This window comes from Pelodiscus sinensis, chromosome 3, assembly GCF_049634645.1.
Source record: "Pelodiscus sinensis isolate JC-2024 chromosome 3, ASM4963464v1, whole genome shotgun sequence".
NCBI classification, from domain to species: domain Eukaryota; kingdom Metazoa; phylum Chordata; order Testudines; family Trionychidae; genus Pelodiscus; species Pelodiscus sinensis.
The window spans coordinates 22,877,691-22,900,370 of NC_134713.1; the positions used below are offsets into that span (position 1 = coordinate 22,877,691).

The following is a 22,680-nucleotide window of genomic DNA, read 5'->3' on the forward strand; positions in this document are numbered from 1 at the left end:
ATGCAAATGAAGCCCGGGATATTTAAATCCCGGGCTTCATTTGCAAGTTCAAATACTTACATTAGCCACCCTAGTTCGAACTAGGGTGGCAGTGTAGACATACCCGCAGATAGTACAGTGAACACTGGCCAGCTCTGCCACTGGCCAGCTGCCTTTGGGCACAATTGCTGTATCTATGAATTTCCACATTTGTAAGATGGGACTATTTAATACTGATCTCTCTAGTAAAAGGCTTTTAAATCTATTGATAAAAAGCACTACATATTGATAACAATTACTATACATAAAGAGCTCGGTATTAAGAACATAGTTAACCACACTCATCCACCTTTATAAAGCTCTTTGTAAGGTTATGTGAGATCACTCAGCATTAGGACTATGAGGAGATGCTTTCGATTTAGGGCTTTACTTTCAAACAGTTATAAAACTGGTCTATAAAGTTTTTGCTGAAATTTTTGGTAAATACAATATATTGAGAACTTTAATTGTCAAGGGGAACCCCTACAATAGGTACTAATAATGTCTCTTCAGGGTTTAACTTCCATCAACCATGGTTATACTTGGTCCATACATGACTAGGAGGTATAACTGACTGGTTGAGGATTTGAATACCAGTCAGCCAATCCACCCAGCTACCCCACCTCAAGTCCTCATCTCCCCACCCCCGAATAATACAAGTCTTATTTTAAAATGTTGCACAGTGAATGTATGCAATCCCCAATCAAGAATATACGTTTTTAGCTCTCAGCAAATTTTGTATCAACAGTTTGCTATCTACCACTAGGAACAGTATGTTATTTTACTCATACTTTAAATCAGTTATCAAAGTAAGTTAAACACATAGCATTATATGGATATTCACATATGGAAGTCACCACAGGCCAGTTTATATTCAAGTAGACAAGGTACATTTATTTGCATGTGTGGCTCCATAAACATGAGAACATTGAAGCAAACCCAGTATTGCCAGAAGCAATTTTGTCTGCACTCACAGTAACAAAATAGAACCATACTTAAAGTGTAAGAGAGCACTGAACTCCTGCCTTCAGAGTATACTAAAAAGGGGCCCCCAACTCAGCAGTTTGGACACTGAGTGGCAAACACCATCTGTATCCTTTTCCCTTCCATAAAAGGAACCTTTATAGTGTAGAAAAGGAAAACAAAGAAAGATAACTACCAGTAGTTATAAATACTCCAATAGTTAATCATCCAACGAGAGCATGATTTCTCATGAGACATACCAATTCAACAGTTTTGTACTTCAAACACAGTTTTATTTCTGACTATACTACAATGCAAAGTGCCAAATAAGTTAAACCAACATATAGTTCAACATTTCATTCATCCCAATTTTGGTTTTTAGAAAACAATTCTTAAGTTTATGAAAAATGAAAGCTAGTATACTTTGCTAAATTTTACTATATTCTTAAAATCTAGTACAACCCACTTTAGACCAGGAATAATTAACGTGTACCAGTACTGATTTGCTGGCCATCTATTCCACCTATTAATTCATAGTCCTGAAATTTAATGACATTCAGTAACAGAGCAACTCATACTAGGTTGCACACACAGATGAAAATTTATCATTCCATGCTAAATTTATCTCAATTTAATGAGAACAGCAAAGAACAAACAGTTTTGGCATGTACAGGTGATCAGTCTACAGCAGGAATTTATATTGTATCCAAAACAAGCTACAGACTGTTTAAATAGTTAGTGATGAATAAAAACATTCCGATAGTTTAAATTGCATGTTTGATCATGTTGCAGAAACAAGTCAGCTAATGAAGCAAAGCTTCTTCATTGTTAACACTAAGTTTAACTCCAAACATGAAGATCCAATATCTTTGATTGGAAAATTCAGCTTGAAGCAATTTTTTATAAAAAGGAACCTAACCCCCCCCCCCAAAAAAACATTGACACTAAGTGGCAGTAACAAACTAGTTTAGATTTTGCGCTCCTTAGGCATCCATGAAACATTAGCACCACCATGAGGCAGTCAATAGATTTTCTAGGTCTTTAGCAATGAATTTAAAACAACTCCCCTTTGGTTGTAAATGGGTAGGTGTGCGCTCTCTCATTAACCAGCTCAGATAGATTAGTGTTATTTGCTAAGTTTCAGAGACATTCTCATCTCAATTGCACTGGTATGTCTAGGCTTAAAACTAACAGAACTACTCCACATTTAGACTGGTAGCAAAAATCCATCTTTATCACTACTTAGCTATGAATGCAAAAGAAAATTATACTGCTGGATTCAGAAATAATCCCTTTTTGGAAAAGTCACTTAATTGGGGCTTTGGCTAGAGAGCTTAGCTTGCTTATCTATGTAGCATCAGCCTTTGGGAATAGGCAAAGAGACGCCCAATCTCTAGTCAACATCAAGTACCTCCTCTTATCTGTCAATAAGCTACTTCCCCCCCCCAAGGCAACCAAGTATTAGTTGAGATCAGCTCTCTCAACCTTATGGCATCACTAGAAAAAAGGTTTGATTTGTATTTCAAGATAAGTAAAAGTTTGATGTTACTTTATCATCTACTACTGACCTAGCCAGCAGCCTGATTTAATACAAACAATAGTTAATCTCTTGCAACTGAGAGGACAAACAGTGGAGGGGCGCACGCACACACACACACACACACACACACACCCACCCACCCACCGACACCCACCCCCTTTCCGCCAACAATGATAGACATAAATGTCTACCAAGAAAGGTGTACCCCTTGCACTAGTCTCTGTTTAATAGTCAGGGTCTGAAGGATTGCTATTGGGAACCAATTCAATAACCAAGAATCCTTCATCAAATAAGTCATGTTGCAGTCTTTGAGAGAACATACTTAGAGAAACTATCAATCAGAAAAAGCCTCTTTAATATAAAGGAGAGGCTAACAATGCGGTGGGGTTGGTATAAAACTGTAAAAAAGTTATTTTGCAAACCTGAACACCGAAAAACTATGTCCTTAGAAGTTTAGCCATCTTCAGTATCAGGATTGCATTTCAGAATTGTGAATGTCTAGTGCCTCCATTTTTTTATTTTGGTGCCTAGCCAAGACTGGTATTTGTGAGATCTTGTCTGAACAATTTTGCTAGACCTGTTCAAGAATTTTTCGTATGCTTATTTAGGACCAACTTAATTGATTATTAAAAAAACCTCCTCTCACTGAATGATTCTGATGCTTGTGAGTTTGTATAAGTGATTTTTTTGTTGCAAGATTAAAATTTCACGTAAGTTGTTAAAGAAGTGTAGGTTTAAGGAACACTGTTCAGTTAAATGCATCTTGTATATGAGTATAGTCCATCATCTTAGTGTACATGTCATACGGAGGATGGAGAAGGGGAATCATTATTTCCTTTATTGATGTGAAGACATGTTAGGCTTCCAATACCCCATGGAAACACACATTGTGAGAGCCTGCCTGATCTGTGGCACTTTTGCATGCATCAAGTAAAAGAATACTAGAAAAAATTTCAGAGATAAAAGAACTTCTAGGCCAATGCACAATTCAGTTATGGTTTCCAGTTCTAATGAATCTTTCCTCAGTTTTTTCAGGTTAAGTTACTGACAAAATAACTAAGTTCTCTTTCCCAGACCACCTCCTACAACATAGTCTTCCCATTGAAATACTTATTTTTTTGGTATAACAAGTAAACAAATGTAGGCTGCTGGGTTCTTTTCCCAATGCCACTGGACCATTTCCTCTATTCTAGCAAGCAGGCACACTACTGCAATTCTTGAAATACGTTTTCTGGGAACAAGAATGGAAAAAATATTAAGGGAAATGGGACACACATGCTCCTCCACATACAATATCAGACACTTCCCAGAGCTTTTGATATTTTTTAATTAACTTGACAAATGCTGTTTTAATAAGCCACTGAAAATAGTTTAAAAGTAACATTAAGGTTTTTAACTGAAGCCACAAAACTGAAGTAATCCAAACACTGAAAATAAAATGCCATTAGATAGACTGTACTTGAAAGACGTGTGCATGCAATTTGTAGTGACTATGGAAAAACCTCTGGTAGCACCATCAACTATTAGTATTTATAAGCTCTGAAATGCTTATGAACGCTGCAGGCTCCTGGTTCCTGTGACTTCCATTTAGCAAAGTGAATTCAGCGTTCATTGCATTTCCGCAACAAACATTGGAGTACATATGCATTATTCTGCAGTTTTGCATTTCAGCTATATTCACATGTTCTGAAATACTCAAAGCTAGGTGATAAGAGGACCAAAGTTCAATGGTTTTGTTACAAGACAGAACCTCTAAAATTCCTAAGATATGTAAAAGAAACTTCACGGATTCTTCCTACAGTATTTATTTTAAAACAACGTACTTTGTGAAAAGCCACAGTTGTTTGTAACATGCATTACAACGTATTTTTTAAAGGGACTAGAACACAACTGAACAACGTTTATGTCAGGGCTGGTGGTTCTGTCAGGGCTGCGACTGAAAACTGAACTTAGCCAGATGAATTAATACAAGGGCAAATCATTTTATATTTACTAGAAACACACTTAAAATTCTCACTCAATAGGGTAAATTAAAATTAGCATTTAGTAAATCAAAACCCTATGTAACTAGCAATTCTGAAAACTCAGTCAAGGGTGAAGGAAAAATATAAAACATCTCACTCAATTTTAGATTAGTTCTCTTTTATTAGGTCAACAGTCACAACAGCTAAAACATGGGAATCTATATTCTTGAACAGAGGTGCTTGACATGCAAGAATAGTGTCTGGTTTTTAGCATTATTGTAAATACTGCTGCCAAACAGCAGCACAAGATTTCAGTACTTTCAATATGGAACTTTTTTTAATTATTCAAGTCTTGCCTAAAGTGTGGCATATTCAAAACATTCTGAACAGCTGGTTAGGAAGGTAGCCAAGATGTAAGAAAGATGTCTGAGCCTCCTTTTCAAGGGCGGCCAACTCTTGTACTGTAGGTGCCAAAATATCCACATGGCCTTTATAGGTTCCACCTGCCAAAAAACAACCACACTCTAAAGAACATGCTTGAAATAACTTGTCAGCAGTACTTCTGTTCAGTTGCAATTGTTCAGAAATTTTGCTATTACAGCTTTACTAACTTGCTACTGGCAAACTTGCAGCCCTCACCACACACAGAGTAAATCTTATCCATTGCAACTAAGTTGGAAACAGAATTTTAATCTAGACAAAAACCAATAAAAACCCCTTCATAAAGCAGAGTTTAGAAGGTCAGTTTATTTAACTACGTTTATGTGAAGGTTAAACACATGCTCATGGCCATAAATAAATGCACACCTATCCCTGCAATTCTCTGAAATGTTTTTGCTTATAGATGGAATATAACACAGGACTACAGAACACTAATTAGTTGCTTACCGCCTGCAGCCCTTCTTTGTCCATATGTAACCTTCCCATCAAAGTCATCTAACGGTACTTTTATATCTGGCTCAACTTGGGAAATAGTACAATTCAGATGTTCTTCAATCTCTCCCAGCAACTAAGAAAGGAAACAAAAAAAGTCAGTTGTAAGAAAGATTCTTCCATTTCTGAAGTAGAAGATAGTCAATGGCGTAGAACAATATAATACTATGTTCAGTGGTTCCAAAAGGAGTGGCATACAGCCAAGAACACTGTTGCCCTCAAAGGAAGTACATGCATACTAACTTAGACTAGATGACCACTTGATTTCCCTTTGAGCCTTTCACTTCTGTGATTCTCGCTAGACAATCTCTGACAACTGTGTTTGTCTAACCTGTTCTTAGAAATCTCCAATTATGTAAGATGCCACAGGACTCCTTGTCACTTTTCCAATTACAAGGATTCTATAATCTTTTGCTTACCTAGCCTTACATCAAAGCACCAATATCTAATTTAAATATTTAATTTTCCCTTGTTAAAAACTAAGCTTTTCCACATTCAGTGGATATAGAGAACTGATGACTGTTCTCTTTATAAAAAAAAAAGCTGTTGCATTATTGAATACTTCTTCCCCCCATTTCCAATTCTTGTTTTCTAAACAGGGCCTATTTTTTTTCCAAACATCTCACATGTTATGTTTTCTAAACCTTTTATTTTTGTTGCTTTCTGAATTCTCTACAATTTGGCCACTTCTTTCTTTAAAAAATGGACAAAGCACTCCAATGGAGGCCCCACCCACAGTGAGGAAAGGGGAATTATTACCTCCTATATCTTACATACACCTTTTAATACATCCCAGAATAACCATTATCATTACAAATTGAGGCTCCTTGAGACTACAAGTAACTCGATATTGGCAGAGCCTCCAGCAGTACAAGACCCCTACTGCAGTGGTTTTCAGACTTTTAACACTGGTCACCCTTTCCACTCAGAAAGTCTCTGATTATGATCCCTCCTTATAAGTTAAAAAGTGAGGGGGCCTTTAATTGGATTTCAGGGTAATCAGCCCCAAAGAGCTCAGCGCTTGTGACCCCCATGTAACCACCCTACAACCCCAACTGGTCATGAACCCCCACCCCCATTTGAAAACTCCTTCCCTAATGACTTAAATAGGGCCTCCGCACAGAGTAACTTACAGGCTGTACATAAATGCTTCTTTTATTACAAACAAAGTTTTTAATTTTCTTTATTTCACAAGTATAAGTTGCCATGAATTTCTAATAATTTCATATTTGACATATCCCACTCAAAATCTGTGCTTGTATAAAAGTGACTCTCAGGATAAGCAAAATGACATAAGTACTCTTAAGGAATGCTGTATCTTAGTAAATGAAACTGACTGAATATTAGATTTTTAATTGCATTTTATAACAGTTCACAGTATTTCTTAGGGAAGGTGACAAAATGCATTCAGAATCTGCCTGCTATTCTGGATATGGAAGATGAGACTATAAAAAAAATCATAGTCTGTGCAATAGCAGCATAATCAGCTGCACTTTATTAATCTTATTGGGAATTATTGTATTGGGGATACTAAATTTATTGAAATGGATGTGCAAACTCATCTTCACCAGTCTATAAGATTGAGACATTCTGCTTCCTATGTTATAATTTTTAGAAAGTTAAATACAGTGTAATTAAAACATTCACTAGTAATATCCTAGCACAATGGAGTCAATTATTCTATCTGTGAGAACACTGGATTTAAGTCAGTGCCCAAATTCAGAGGATAAAAAAAAAAATCCAAGAATTTTCTATCACCAATATAATAATCAAATGAATTTCAAAGTCTGTAAATTAAGATGAAATATAATCATTCCCAGCAAGCACAATTTTCACTTGAAATGAAACTATTTGTAAAGAGTCTTTGTTCATGGGATTTTGAAAATAAAATGATTTATATTTCAATTAAAACTAGACTACAATTATAATACACATTTCTCTCAACCCTTCAGAAACTAGTATCAGCTATTTCTTTTAAAGAAAAAGATATTTGAGTAAAACAGATGAAAGATTACCTGCATCTCATTGTACCATATGGTGCAACCTCCATCTTCCTTCAGCCTAGTATTATAGCAACCCTTCCCACGGTTACTACAAACATGATACCACACCTAGACAAGTGAAAAATGCCATACCAGCAATTTAAAACACATACTAATACATCTATTATTTTCATTAAACCCAGAACAAGAACTAGGACACTCAATTACTGAAGCCCCATTTCAATAAAGATGCAAGAGGCAGATGCACTAACCCAAAGTTAAGTACACAAACAAACCAAGAGATTAAACTAGGTATCAACCATGACCCCCGTCCCACAAAAACCACCACATCCACACTGACACCCTACACTTCACTCCAAACAACTTTTGTTCTACCCAGTGCCTCTGCTTTTGGATTAGGAATTACCTTCTCTTTTTCTGTTGCCACGAGGGAAATCGCCAGACCCATTCTGAAATGTTAGAAAAATGTATTTAAATAAATATTTCTGAAGTACATTTAAGCATTAAGCCTCATAGGACTAATGATTCCAGCATACCTTTCAGCTCTGCCTACTCTCCCAATTCGATGAACATAGTTTTGCTTTTCATCAGGAAGCGTGACATTGATAACTGCATTAAAAAAAGTAGACATTACTATATACTTAATGTAATTCAAATATTTGGTTTAAATTTATGGATTTTTCAGCATTACATAGCTAAAATTCATGTATTAATCATATTTAGACTTCTTACCATAAGGAACACCATGGATATCAATTCCTCTAGCAGCTACATCGGTGCAGATCAAGAATCGGACATCTCCTTTCTAAGGAAAAATTTAATTCATAGTTAAACACACTATAGGTTTTGAAAACAAAGATTTCTGCACCCCCACCTTACTCTATTTAAAGGCACTTGAAGTGAGTGTATCTTTTGAAATCTGTATTACTCATGTAGCCTAACATCAGGTTCCTTTAAAAAAATTGGTCCTAGTCGTTAGAAATTATATGCAGTCAATTACACTAAATTAATTACAGGAACAGTAGGTCACAAGGGTTTGATGTCTCAGATGGGTAGCTGTGTTCGTCTGTAACTTTAAAAACAGAGAACAGTCTTGTGGCACCTTAAACATTCACCAAACTATAGTATCATAAGCTTTTGTAGGCAAAACCCATGCCACCAGATGAGCTGGGAAAGTGAAGAAACAGAATGACAGAGCCAGACAAGTACTCAGGAATCTACTTCAAGACAGGCCTATACAATATATTTTTGTTAGTGTCTAAGGTGCAGTACTCATTGTTTTTAAAGGTTTACATCAGGGGTCAGCAACCTTGAAGAAGTGGTGTGCCAATGTTTAACTTATTCACAGATCTGTGTGTTTTGGGGGGGGGGGGGGGGTACGAAGGAGGGCGAGAGGCAGGGCTGTGGCAGGCCTGGTATGGTGACTGTATTTTCTGAACTAGCTGCAGTTAGGGAGAACGGTTTAATTTAAATTATTAAACAGATTAAACGTTTTAAGTTTTCAGATTAGTTTATCAAATTTTATTTTAAACAAATAAAGTAAAATATTAATTTATGTCCAACACAAAAGTTTCCCATGTTTTATTTATTTATAGCAAGGGTGGGGAACCTTTATTAGGTTTGGGGCCACTGACTTACAGAAAAATCAGTCAGGGATCACACAAGTGAGAAGCAAAAAAACTCCTCAAACTCCCAACCCTCATTGATATGGCTCTCCAACTGAGACACCTCTTTCCTCTGTCACTCCAGCCCCACAGGGTGAGGGGAAGAGGCAGGGAGGACTGAGGTTCAGGGCTTCCCATAGGCCAAATTTACTATTCTGGAGTTGGAAGATTTTTATGGACCCCCTTAAGTCTCTGGGGTGGGAACAAAAATGAGGGATTCAGTGTGTGGGACAGGGCTACCGGCGTGTGGGATTGGGATGGTGTGCAGGATCTGGGAGGGTGGTGGGGTGCAGAAGAGGGAGAGGTTGTGAGGTAGGGTGCAGAAGCCGGCTGGGAGTACGGTGTCTGGCCAGGAGAGAGGGTGCAGGAGCAAGGGAGGGTGCGGAGTGTGGCCAGGAGAGAGGGTGCAGGAGCAACAGTGGGTGGATGCAGGAGCAGGGTGAGGATAGGTGTCTGGCCAGGAGGAGGGTGCAGGAGCAAGGGAGGGTGTCAGAGCAAGCTGGGGGCATGGGGTCTTGGCCGGGGAGGGGAGGGGGGCGGGAGAGGAAGAGAAGTGAGTGAGGGGGATTAGATTGTGAGGGTTTGGGCAAGAAGGGGGACTCTTATCTGGCTTTTAGACCTCCTTGCGATGGGGATAGCTTCCAGACAGCTCTCTGCTGTTCCCCCAGTGGGGTGGGAAGGGGGAGCTCAGCCCCCACCTCCAAGCAGCAGGGATCCCCGCACAGCAGGGGGAGGAGGGTGAAGAAACCCCAACCTTCTCCACCAGACCTGGCTCACTGCTGCACTCCCAGCAGGGTGGGGAAGGGCAGGGGGAAAGAGCAGCAGCAAATTGAGTGCACCTGCTGAGCACAAGCACACCCTGCCCCAGCCGGACTACACTCAGCCCCTGCCAGGGCTGAAGTGACAGCTCCAAGGTGCAGAGGTCTAGGAGCAGCTCTACCAGGTGTTACCTTGGACCCACCTGTCCCCCCCCAGCAGTGGTGACTGTACCAACAAGTGGCCTGGAGGAGGAGGAGGAGGAGGAAGCAGCACAGCTGAACTGGGGGCCCACATACCAGAGGCAGTCCCACAAGGGGAGGGAGAGGGCAGCGCAGCAGGTGGCGGAGTGACTGGAAAATGCACGCCACCGGAATCTGGCAAGGCTGCCCGCCAGCAAAGCTCCAATGGAGCCGCCTATGCACTCTACAGAGTGGGGGGAGGCTGCTGTACTGCATGAGGAGCAGTACACGGAGCCATTTCTTGGTCGCTTCATCTCCGCAAGCCAGGGTTCCCATCAACAAGTAGTGAAATGTCTTGGAAAGACCCGCTGGACATTTCATTAGTTGAGGGGGACACTGGGACATAGTATTTAAAATTGGGACGGCCCTGTATGGATCTGGCAAGGAGGCTCGCCTGCCAGTGAAAAATCAGCTCACGTGCCATAAGTTGCCAACCCCTGGTTTACGTAATAGTGAATAGTTACATCGTGGGCTTCTGGCTTGATATGCCATTTTAATGACGCTGCACCTAAAACTGGAGGACTGGCCATAACGTCATAAGCCATTCTTTAAGGTTTGGCCCAACACCATATATGACATTACAAGTCCTATCCGATTCACAGAAGCAGACTACTAGGCAGCCTACTAGAAGTAGTCCTCTTTTCACAGACGATACTGCATTGTTAAGGACTTGTTCACCCCTCTCTGGAACTCAAAGTATGCATAAAAAGGAGTACAGCCTCATTTGAAATAACCACCATTATTGAAGTGGTTTGGGAATACTGCAGTTCCAGATCAAGCCTATACCCTGAAATAGCCTATATTATTACCTTAAATCTGTCCAAGTTTTGTTTTCTTTCATGAGGTTTTCTGTCACCATGCAGACAGACACACGAAAACTGATGTCCTTTCCTATCTGGACCTGAAAATTAAGGTTATTATATCTTTGTTCAATAGGATATTAAATACACAAATATACAACTTTCAATAATCATACTGATAGAAGTTTTAAGTCCAAAACTTATGGGTGACAGTATTCAGGTGCTGCATAAAGAAATAGGATTTGTATGAGAAGGGAGGCTTCATATAGGTCAAGCAGGATATACTGTGATGTGATTAACTATAATGTACTATTTATTACAGGAAAGTTCACTTTAAGTCATCTTTTTGGAAGGCATAAGTGACATTTCAATTAAGTTATCACCATCTAAATACATTTTACATTATATGGATTTCAGGTGCCTAGAGGTCAAGAAAAGTTTGGTGATCATAGTATGCTATCACACCACAGGTCAAGCACTGGAGGTCAACTGTGATGTTACAGCTTTCAGAAGATTTTATAATTAAAGATCTAAAACACTCTGAAAGACGAACAACCCCCCCCCCCCCATTTGACATCAATATCTTCAAGTGTCAGTATTTCTTTAAAGAAAAAGCAGAAGTGAAAGACTATTTCAAGCCTGAACAATAAACCAATAAAAACTGAATAGAAAATTGATTAACCAATAAAATTGATTAAATAGAAGTGAGAAATATTACCTCCTCCCTGTTGTATAAAGTACTGCTCCATGTTATCACAGTCTATTTTAGTTCTGCAGAAAATAATTGCTTGATCCATCTTGTGTTCCTTAATTGCTCGAACAGTATACTCTCCCTTCAGTATTTTAATAGCTTCAGACCACATTTCTGAGTATAAAGCAAGAAATGTTGGTCACTCAACACCTTTATAAAAATTCTATTTTCTAAATTTGTTACTATATGGTTTTCTGAAAATGGCTATGAACAATTATCCTAGGAACTAGGCATACTAGTAAGGGTGGGGACAGTGGGCCAGGCCTGCAGCACTCACTTCACTTGTCCCAAAGACAAAGAGTTCTCCACCCCTCCCGGTTCAACAAAAGTTAAACACCTCTCAACTGCACATGGGGAAGTTACCCGCTCTCAGGCAGGGTCTACACTAAACTAGAAAGGCCAGCTTAAGGTACGCAACTCTAGTTATGTAAAATGCTTAGCAGGAGTCAGCTTACCTTAAGTCGAAACTTGGCGGTGACCAGGCAAATGCTCCCGTCAGTTCCTCTTACTTCTTGCAAAAGGAGGAGTGCTGGATGCCAGCGGGAGCTGCCCTTAGTGTTCAATTTACGGGTCTATACTAGACCCACTAAATCGAACGCCAGAAGATCGACCTCCAGAGTGCTAATTTACCAGTACTATAGACATGCCCTCAGCTACTCAGGTTCTTTGTATGCATACTCTACTTTGCAAGCTTCAAGACTACAAATTCAAGCTCTGCCCCCCTTCTCTCCAAATTTGATTATGATCTTTTAAAAAAAAATAAAAAAAAAAATCGCTTGCCTCTAGGAGCTGAGATGCGATAAACATTTTCATAGGGCCCATCTCTTAATACAGTGCAATTCTGCCTTACGAGTTCTTTGGAAGATACTTATTTCAAAAACCACTGCTCCAATACCCTGAAGTCTTAATATGTATTAAGGTCACTTACCTGGACTGTTACCACCAGGCCTTGTATTATCTTTTGCGTGTACCTCATCAGTCTAGAAAAGGGGGAGGGGAAGATGGGGAGAAGTTAGTCATTTCATTGTAGCAGTGCTTTCATATAAAAGTGGCAGAAATCTCATCAACAGTTTGTTATTTGCATTTAGTTATTAAGCACCAACAATTTACTGTTGTTCTGTGACACAACATAATAAGATACAGCCACTGCTCCTTGTGTAATATAAGCAAGCACTCAGAGGTAAAGTTCTCATCCAACAGAATCAATGGGTTGCTATTAGGGTTAACAACTATCCAGGATTTTGCTGGTATCTACAAGCTTCAAAAAGGCTAATATTTAATGAAAGACTGTCATATGATGAAACCTCCAGGAATACCTCAAACAAAACTGGCAACCCTGATAGCTTTCAACTTACTCTGAAGTGAAATTTTTATACTATATTTTCTGCTTAATTTTCCTCTCTTCAAGTCGAAAGTAATTTGATTTTTGGAAAATTTAGTGGTTTTGTTATTTAAAAAACCTGTAACACGCTGTTTCAGAGTTTTTTCATTCTAAGCTCTCCAAGTACTTTAAAAAAAAAAAAAAAAAGGAAAGCTCAATGCTAATTTTATAGGTATTGTTTTACCTCTAAGTTTCAGTTACCTACCTTAAGAGCATAGATCAAAATTAATTGCATGGCCAGAATTAAAATTCTGAGGTTCCTGATGTCCAGTCTCCTTTCTCTAACCTACACTGCTGCATGATTGCTGAAAGGGGAGCTAAAGACAGTCTCAGGAAGAAAGTGGGTTCAACATATCGGTTCAAGAGTAAAGATTCAGTATATTTTTAAGTACTTTAATATAAAAAGGTAAAATTCTGCGTTAAAAGCTACAAGAAAAATAAATTGTCAAAAACAGATTTATTTTTAAACCATAATATAAGGAGAAAATCTTCAGCTAGAGAAGTCAGTCATAAATAATGTGGCAAGGTAGACCAAACTGGTTACTAAAGCACCTGTCCTAAAAGCTGAATACTGAAAAATACACACAAAACACATACCACTACCATGATCAGCTACATAAGAATAAAAGGTAAGTTTATTATGAGTATAGGTAGTCCCCGAGTTACGCGGATCTGACTTATGTCGGATCCGCAGTTACGAACGGGGCCCGTCTCCCTGGGAGAGGAAGCAAAGCGGCGGAGAACGCTGCCCGCGTGTTCCGCCGCTTTGCTCCCCGTTCCCCTGGTCTGCAGGCCAGGGAGACGGGGAGCAAAGCAGAGCAAAGCAGAGCAAAGCCGCGGAGCCCAAAGGCAGCAGGATAGCCATGGCGCGTCTGGGCTGTCCCGCTGCCCCCGTGCTCCACGGCTTCGCTCCGGACACCTGTGGTACAGCAGCTGGGGCGCTGCCGGTTGGTCCCGTAGCGCCACTCTGGGCGCTACTGGACCAACCCGGCAGCACCCCAGCTGCTCTGCCCCAGGCGTCCTGATTCAGCCACGGCTGGTCAGTTTCAGCAGCGGCTGAATCAGGACACCTGGGGCAGAGCAGCTTGGGTGCTGTTGGGTTGGTCCAGTAGCGCCGAGGAGCGGCGGTGCTACTGGACCAACCCAGCAGCACCCCAGCTGCTCTGCCCCAGGCGTCCCCAAGTCAGCCGCTGCTGAAACTGACCAGCGGCTGACTACAGGAAGCCCCTGCCTGGGGCTTCCTGGAATCAGCCGCTGATCAGTTTCAGCAGCGGCTGACTTGGGGATGCCTGGGTTTCTTAAGTTGAATCTGTATGTAAGTCAGAACTGGCATCCAGATTCAGCCGCGGTTGAAACTGATCAGTTTCAGCAGCGTCTGACGCCAGTTCTGACTTGCATACAGATTCAACTTAAGAACAAACCTACAGTCCCTATCTTGTACGTAACCCAGGGACTGCCTGTATCACCAAAACCAAGTGCTTATTCTTATGAAATTCATGGGCTCCCTCTAGTGGTTAAAGTTCTATATCCTAACCAAAGATTATTGGCTACCGAATGAATAGAACCTCAGTGAGTTTAAGCATTGTACCTTTAGCTGAATAAGGTAAGTTCTCATCACCTATCTTCTTAATCCAAAGACTACAAACAAGTTTCCCCCAAAATCAGTCTGGCTTCTTCTAACCTTGGAATGCTTTGCAAAGGAGTAAAATTTGCCTCTCCCTGGAAATGCTGGGGTCTACCCATCATCCTTGTGAGGTTAAGGATGGTCAGATGTTTATCATGGAAACAGAGTCTTTATAAAAACTTCAAATCCAACACTAGGTAAGAAAATACCTTTGCCTTCCCCAGATTAGCCAGCAACAGCAGGCAGGGGCATTGTGGGTTAGTATGAAAGTAAATGTCAAGGAATATGTCTGCTCCCTTGCCAAAGAAACATGGAGGCCTCCTGTCAAGACAGTTACCCATTCTGGCACTTCGGGTGCAGAAGGTGTGGGCCTACAAGAGAGCTTAAAAATACCCTGACACTAAAGGCTTCTGCTTAAAAAGACTCCCAAAGGCCCAAGATTACCTGATCTTGGGTGGTTCACTCCCACCACCCAAATGCAAATATCCCTTTGAGAGCAAAGGAAGACCTGCTTGGGAATTTTTTCCTGTGGGGTACCCCCAAGATCTCTAACCCACTGTCAGAAGACAGCTTGAAAACAAACTAATTCCTAATAGCTGACCTTTCAGACTCAGGCATATGCACACAGAACTTCCTGCCTTGTGGGATACTATGATCTGATTCTTGTCTTTAAAAAGTGGTTTTATTAGCAACACAAAGATGACATACTTGGTAAAGCATTATTTGATTGCTAGGTGTTACAGAGTAACTGAAAAAAAGAACAGATTAAAAGCAGATGTAGGGATAACATATTAATGTATTGAAAATGATTCCCCCAAATGGAAGTGACTCCCCATAATTTGTTCCCCACAACTTAAAGTGTTTAGATGTATTATTATTATCATCATCAGTATTATTTAGATTTATTATTATTATTAGTTAAGATTGTTAAATGTTTAGATTTATATTCCTAACAAATTATATTCTAGCGGGGCAATAATTATAATATTAGGACTACAGACAGTCCCCGAGTTACGCGGATCCGACTTAGGTCGGATCTGCAGTTACGAACGGGGATTTTCTCGCCCCGGAGGACTGGAGCAGCGGGACACCTGGTCCTGCCGCCCGCCTCCTCCAGGGCGAGAAAAGCTGCTCCCCGTCTCCCTGGTCTGCCATCAATTGTGTACAGAATACCTGGCCAGTATTCTGTCACAAGCAACTTCCAGGCTGGTAACTATAACAAATACACAGAACCTGAATGAATGGATTAATGAATGTTTATATGTATAAGGGTTAAGTAGTTAAACAATGTTGTTTGCTTCTATCTTTTCTTTATTTTTTTATTATTATGTTTACAATAAATGTGGCTTTTTGCCTTATCCCCCTCATAAGATCCTGCTTGCTTTTATTGGTATAACACAGAGAATTGCTTCACTGAGATTCAGTTTAAGAGTTACAGTATATGGGGGGGGAAGGAAGGGAGGCGTGAGCTGTCACATGGGTTCAGCACAAAGGAATTCAACCAAGCCCCAAAAGATAAAGAAAATAACCTGATTGTATCTAACTCAACATCCCTATTCTACTCACATCTGCTGTACCAAGGTTTAGTCCTTTCTAAGCGTGGATATTGCTGGAAATTCTAAGCCTTGCTCCTGGCTCAGCCCACCACTCTCCGCTCTTCCTCTCCTACACATACAAGACTGATGCAGGCAGATCCTGCTTCAATTCAAATCTCACACTCCCTTCCCATTGACTCTCCTGACTCCCTGCCAACACTTTGAGAACCACTGTGTCTGGGTTTAACACTTACAGGTAATTTAGTTAACTGAATGGCTGAGAAGTCCAAAAAGGGGCAATATCCCTCCCATTCATCACACCTCCTCAGAGCAGGTTTGACTCTTTCAGAACAAATAAAAGACAGTTATCTGTTCTTGTAACTTCAAGATGTGAATGCCAATTCAGGTATATGCATGCTGCACGCACGAACTTTGGAAACTTTTCCCCTAGCAGCTCCCGTAGGGTCAGCTGTGGAGACCCCTAGAGTGGCATCACTGTATCAGCACATATATACAACTACTGACCCTACTCCCCCTCGGTTCCTTCTTGCTGGCTACTCCAGCAGTGGGGAAGGAGGGTGGATATTGGAAGGGACATAAACAACACATCATGAAGAACACCAGTTACGAGAACAGGTAACTGTCTTTTATTCTTCTAGTGATTGTTCACATTGCTTCCAGGTCAGGTGACTTCCAAACGGCTACTCCATGGAGATGGGGTTGGAGTTCGGAATCAGAGACAGGAGTACTGCTCCACCAACTACTGCGTCCACCCTGGAGGATTTATCAATTGCGTAATGGGCTGTGAACATATAAACTGAAGATCAAGTAGGTGCCCAGCAGGTCTCCTGAAAGGGGACTTGTGCTACAAAGGCTGGAGACGAAGCCAGGGCTCTAGTCAAGTGGTCTGTGACTGGCAGGGGAGGGACCCCAGTTAGGTTGTAACAGGTGTGTATGCACGGCCCTATCCAGGCAGAGATGCACTGTGCATGGATTTCCTAAATGACCCAGTGTTCTATGTAGCAAGCTAAAGCCCTCTTTACATATAGCATATGCAATACCCTCGGTCTATCATTAGTGTGAGACTTAAGATAAAGAACCAGAAGACAGACCTCTTGTGACAGGTGAAATTGGGAGACCACTTTTGGTAGGAAAGCTGGGTATAGTCTAAGCTTTGTGGACTGTACGGTGGTTCTGGGGATAGGGCTCTCAACTCAGACACTTATCTTGCTGACATGACAGCTACCAGGAAAGCCACATTCATTGACAGATGTAGCAAAGAACACTGAGCCATCGCTTCAAAGAGTGTACCCAAAAGTTTGAGTACCAGATTCATGTCCCAAGCAGATACAGGTGGACAATATAGGTACAACACGTCCAACCCCATTCTGAACTGCATCACAATAGGGTGGTCAAACAGGGAATGCTGAGAGCAATCTGGGTAAAAGGCAGAAGTCACCAGCAAGTGAACCTTAACTGAGGAGGGTGCCAGCCCCTGTGATCGCAGGTACAACAGGTACTCCAACTCTACCAGGATAGACACCTGCCCGGTGGATACATCCTGCTCTGCTCACCAGCTGGAAAACCTCTTCCACTTGGCCAAATATGCCATCCTAGTAGACAGCTTTCTACTGCCTAATAGGGCTTCTTGTACCTGGGCTGAGCAAAGCACTGAAGCTCTAACCAATTGAACCATCCAGCTTTCATGCTGTTCGATGGAGTGAATGCAGATCTGGGTGCCTGAGGTATCAGTGATGCTATATCAGAATATCCGGGTACAGGGAAGAGCTATCAAGGTTTTCACTGAAAAGCTGAGTAGGGTGGAGAACCGATGTTGGCACAGCCATGCTGGTGCCAACATGATTAGATGAGCCCTGTCCCTCCAGGCTTTCACAAGGACCTGAAATACCACGGGAATTGGGGGGGAATGCATTATAGGAGAGGTGCCTCTTCCCAGTGGAGAGCAAACATGTCTCCTATGGAGCCCTGATAGCGATTCTAGAATGAACAAAAGGCTAGGCATTTTTTAATTTCTGGAGTGGCAAACAGGTCTAGACTGGGAGTCTCCCACCTGTGGAAGATTGACCACTTGTGGACCATAAAGAGCCTGCTGAGGGTGTCTGCCAACATGTTTTGTAGCCCTGGGAGATACTGGATTTGAGGTGAATTCTGTTTCACAAAGTAGTGCCATAGCCTCTGGAAGTTGCTTAGGTGAGATGACCTCACACCTCTTTGTTTATATAAAACATTGCGGTCGTGTTGTCTGTACACACTGGCCCTGCATCTGGGCCAAAACTGACATCAATATTGCCAATCTTGATCTGAAAAGTCCATTAGAGTAGTTTAACTCAATCAAGGTGCATGTTAGAAAGGATTGTTTATAGACTCCTGACCAGTCACAGAAGAAACAGAATATAGGCTACAATCTCTGGGGCTATGTAACACTATGGCAAAAAAATCAGGTATACACTTCCACTTGATAATGCACAAGTTACCCTTCGATCAGGAGTGGGCAATAATTTTCATAGGGAGGGCCGCTTAATGAATTTTGGAACTGGGCAAAGACTGGCTTCACCCCTGGAAGGGGTGGGGATGAGGACTAATATCCTCCCTCCCCAGCCCAGTCATCTGGGGCTGAAGGCTTTGAAGTAAATACACAGCAAAGGGCTCACAGTTCTGGCTCCTGCTGGCATAGCGCTGTGACCATGAGCCAAGAGCTATTTAAATAGAATCCTGGTGCCTGAGCCACCACCTGGAAATTCAGTAGCACTGGCAGCAGAAAATAAATAGAGAGTGACCAGATGCAGTCCACAGGCCAGATCCTAGTGTTGGATGAGCCAGATCTGGCCCCCTACCCACATCTTGCCCAGCCCTGCCCTAAATGCATTCCTCTGCTAGCGAATTTTAATGAATTTGAGGCACAATCAGGTCTCTTTCATCCAGATTTTAAGTTAAGTACTGCAATTGTAATAATCTTGCAGAATTTGTGTTAACAGATCTGCTATATTATGCTGACATCATGCACTCATCACTATAGTCAATATGCCAAATTATATATTTGGACATATGCAGCCATTTCAAGAGACTGAAGTGGCAGCTGGCCCCCTGTGGTTAAGTCCAGATTCCAGCAGTTTAAATTACTGTGTGTAAACTGAAACCTAAGTTGTTACGTTAAGTTTAATCTATTGCAGTGTAATATGCATTTATAAACTACTTACCCGGACATGATTCTTTCCAAGCCTTTCCCACTGTTTGTCAGTTTTGGGATTCACAGGAACAACAACATGGTGGACAGTTTCTGGGACAGAATCCTCTCCTTTTAAGTCAACCCAGGTGGGGAAATGCATGATCTTCTCTGACAGTTTCTTCACATCAAAAGAATGTAAAGTTGCAGAACACACAATAACCTAAAAATATAAACACACTTTAAAAGGCAAGATGTTTTCCCAAAACCATAAACACCATAAGGAGTGACTCTTATTGGTCAGGAGTTTTAGGTGGCAAGAATAAAATCTGGAAACGTCTTGTACTGGTGACAGCAGTGTGTTGTCATGCCTCCCTACTTCTGACTCTACAGAGACTGCTGCAAACAAGCCATCCAATGCTCTCTTTCTGGCCAAGTCAAATAATTAATCCATTGTTCTCTAAAAATCAGCTGCCCAGTCATTCATGGTCAAGGGAAGCGGTAGCACAATTGAATTATACAACTCCTCAGATACATACATGGGGCCTTATCAAATTCACGGCCATGAAAAATGCATCACTGACTGGGATATGTGGTCTCCCCTGTAAAATCTGCTCTTCTGTGAGTTTTTGTCCTATACTATACAGATTGGAGGGTCCTGGCTCAAAAGGGAATTGCAGGCGGTTGCAAAGTTATTTTGAGGTAAGGGGTTAACACACTATTACCACCGTAAGCACTGCCTTCAGAGCTTAGGTGGTCAGAGAGAGGCAGCTTCTGACTGAGGGCCCAATTCTGCAGGCAGCAGCACAGAAGTGATGTTGACAATACCATGCCATGCATTTTTTTTTGGTAATGAGGGAGTACAGAGTTCTTGTTGGCATTTTATGCCGTTTCTAGTCTACAAATGTTTTCTTTTCCAAACCAAAAGATAAGCTATACCTTAATATTAATGTTACATTTTTACTTTCAGTTGTGTTTATATTTTGTGTTTCACTATTGTTTTTTTGGTGTAGTTCAAGCCCAGCACCTTAAAATATTCAAGATAATCAAGTATTTCAGCCCAACAATGAAAGTCACAGGACAAGCAGATTAAATCCCAGAGTATCTTCCATAAATATTAATGAGGGAAAAACAGCTATTTCCTGAAATTGCTGACTTTCTAAATAAAATCTCACATTATACCTCTATTTAGCAATCATCTATAAAGCCTACCACCCAATAATGTGAACAAGGGTTTAAACAAATGAAACACAAAAGTATTAACTACGTAATAAAAGAGGTGCACCACACTGATAAAATGTTATATTCCACACAGCTTGCAAGTATGTTAGAAATTATTGCTGATTACAATAGAAAGAGTTATACCTGCAGTCTTTTTCCATCTGAAGTTATCTGAGGAATCTGACTGTGGATTCTGTTTATGAAATCTGAATAACCCTGGAGAAGGAGGCCATCCTATATGGTGAATAAAAAATAAAATAAATAAATACATAAATAAAATTAGCTTTTCTTAAATTAGACAAATATTAGGATATAGACTTTGATGTGCTGTTTAAAACTCTCATACGGCTATGACAGCATTACCAAAAAGGGGGGGGGGGGGGGGAAATCCCAAAATTCCAATTTAAAGTGGATCCTGAATAAAATCTAAGCACGTGAAGACAAACTCACCTTCCAGATCAGCTGCCACACTTTCAAGGCTATTCTACTTAAAGAAACTGAATTAGGGAACCTGAAATAGCACCAATGTAGCTTTTTGAGTAGAGCTCAAGTTTGGAAGAGCTAATGAAACCAGCTTTTTTGGGGGGGAGGAGGGGAGAAGGAGGGCAGGGGTAAAGCAAGGACTATGTCAGTAGGGAAGGCTAGTTTATTTCAATAAATAATTAAAACCCACTTTCAAAACAAAACAAAAACAAACAAAAACAAACAAAAACAAACACAGCCATACCCCCACAACCCAGCTTCTTGATTTCCTTCAGACCACCCATGTTAATGCCAAAGCTAGCTATAGAATATGAAACACTACAAGGTCATAAATCTAGTGCTTGTGACTGCTACTGTATAAAATGCAGACTATGTACTATTTTCAAAGTTAGTAAAATAAGTATTTTCCATAGCACTTCGATATTTGGCATTAAATCATATCACCACATCAAATTTTGTGATACCTGCTTTGCCTTTGAGGCTACTACTTCCATACAAGAGTCTTTGTAATAAGCAGCTGCGAAGGCAGCTGACAAGCCAAAGTGAAATTATTCTGAGAGAAGCCACTTCAGTTTTTCCTTGAAAGTGAAGCTTTTTGAAAGCCTTATGACTACTCTTGGACTCCCCATTTCGGAGAGAAAATGGGTACAGTCCACGCCTTGGATGTAATGCAAGCCCAGGCATTGTAAATTCAGCATGCTCAAAACGTAAGTAGGAACGTTAATACTGAAAACACAAGAATATTGAGCTACAACTATCATATTCAAGTACATAATTGCTTTAACTCTAGGGCAATGAAAACTTCACGTCACTTCCAACAGTAAATCAAATTGCCACAGGTGAGCTTTAGCTTTGTTCTTACAAACAAACAATATATATTTTTTTTCAAACTTACAGCTTCATCAAGAACCAGGAATCTAATTTGAGATAAGTTAAGCTTTCCAGTTGACACCAAGTCATCCAATCTTCCAGGGGTTCCTACAACAATGTCCACCTATAAAGGGGTTGGTAAGTATATTTAACAAGTCAACATTTAACACAAACACCAAACTTCAGAAATTCCATGCAAAGCTCTAGTCATAATTAAGGTTGTACAACTCTTCCCATTAGAAGACCTTATATTTAATTGCTTATAGCTTTGCCAAGCAGTAATCTCACTGTCTGCTTTAGAGAGAATATTTTTGGAAAGTTTCAGCTATAATGATTCAGCTGTTTCAGATAAAAAAAAAGTTGATCAAAGTAAGTGGTATTTGCCCACATTAAAAAAAAAAAAAAATCTTCTAGTCATCTAATCAAGCTCCAAATTTTCAATGCATTGATAGAGAGAATTGATACTTTGCAGGTGAGGCTGTAGATGGGAGGGAGAGAGAGAGAGAATCATCGTTGGGGTCAGAGAGAATTTTTGCCTCTAACAATATATTTCAATCAGCAGGGCTTTCCTTACAATTGCTCCTGGAATCAGCTGAGGCAGTTTGGGGTACTGGACACAGGAACCAAAAGCATCTTTATTAGTTTGCTCTCAATACTAGTGCACAGGCAGCAAGTAAAAGGAGGAATGCAGATTGGAGAATAATGTGGAGATGGGAGCTGGACAGGTGATAAGGGGACATGGGGCCAG

The 22,680-nt window shown here is 40.7% G+C and overlaps 1 protein-coding gene across 1 annotated transcript in view; it reads right to left on the minus strand.

Moving 5' to 3' along the window:
• Positions 1-4,646: 4,646 nt before the first annotated feature.
• Positions 4,647-22,680, minus strand: part of DDX1 (DEAD-box helicase 1) — a 46,415-nt gene continuing 28,381 nt past the window's right edge. Inside the window, exons 15-26 of the mRNA XM_075923471.1 lie at positions 21,958-22,056; positions 20,724-20,813; positions 19,393-19,581; positions 12,563-12,614; positions 11,602-11,748; positions 10,893-10,984; positions 8,154-8,226; positions 7,958-8,030; positions 7,828-7,870; positions 7,434-7,529; positions 5,374-5,494; positions 4,647-4,988 (exon numbers count right to left, since the gene is read on the minus strand). Of these exons, the coding sequence (XP_075779586.1) occupies positions 4,858-4,988; positions 5,374-5,494; positions 7,434-7,529; positions 7,828-7,870; positions 7,958-8,030; positions 8,154-8,226; positions 10,893-10,984; positions 11,602-11,748; positions 12,563-12,614; positions 19,393-19,581; positions 20,724-20,813; positions 21,958-22,056 (1,206 nt within the window). The 3' untranslated portion in view covers positions 4,647-4,857. The remainder of the gene's footprint in view (positions 4,989-5,373; positions 5,495-7,433; positions 7,530-7,827; positions 7,871-7,957; positions 8,031-8,153; positions 8,227-10,892; positions 10,985-11,601; positions 11,749-12,562; positions 12,615-19,392; positions 19,582-20,723; positions 20,814-21,957; positions 22,057-22,680) is intronic.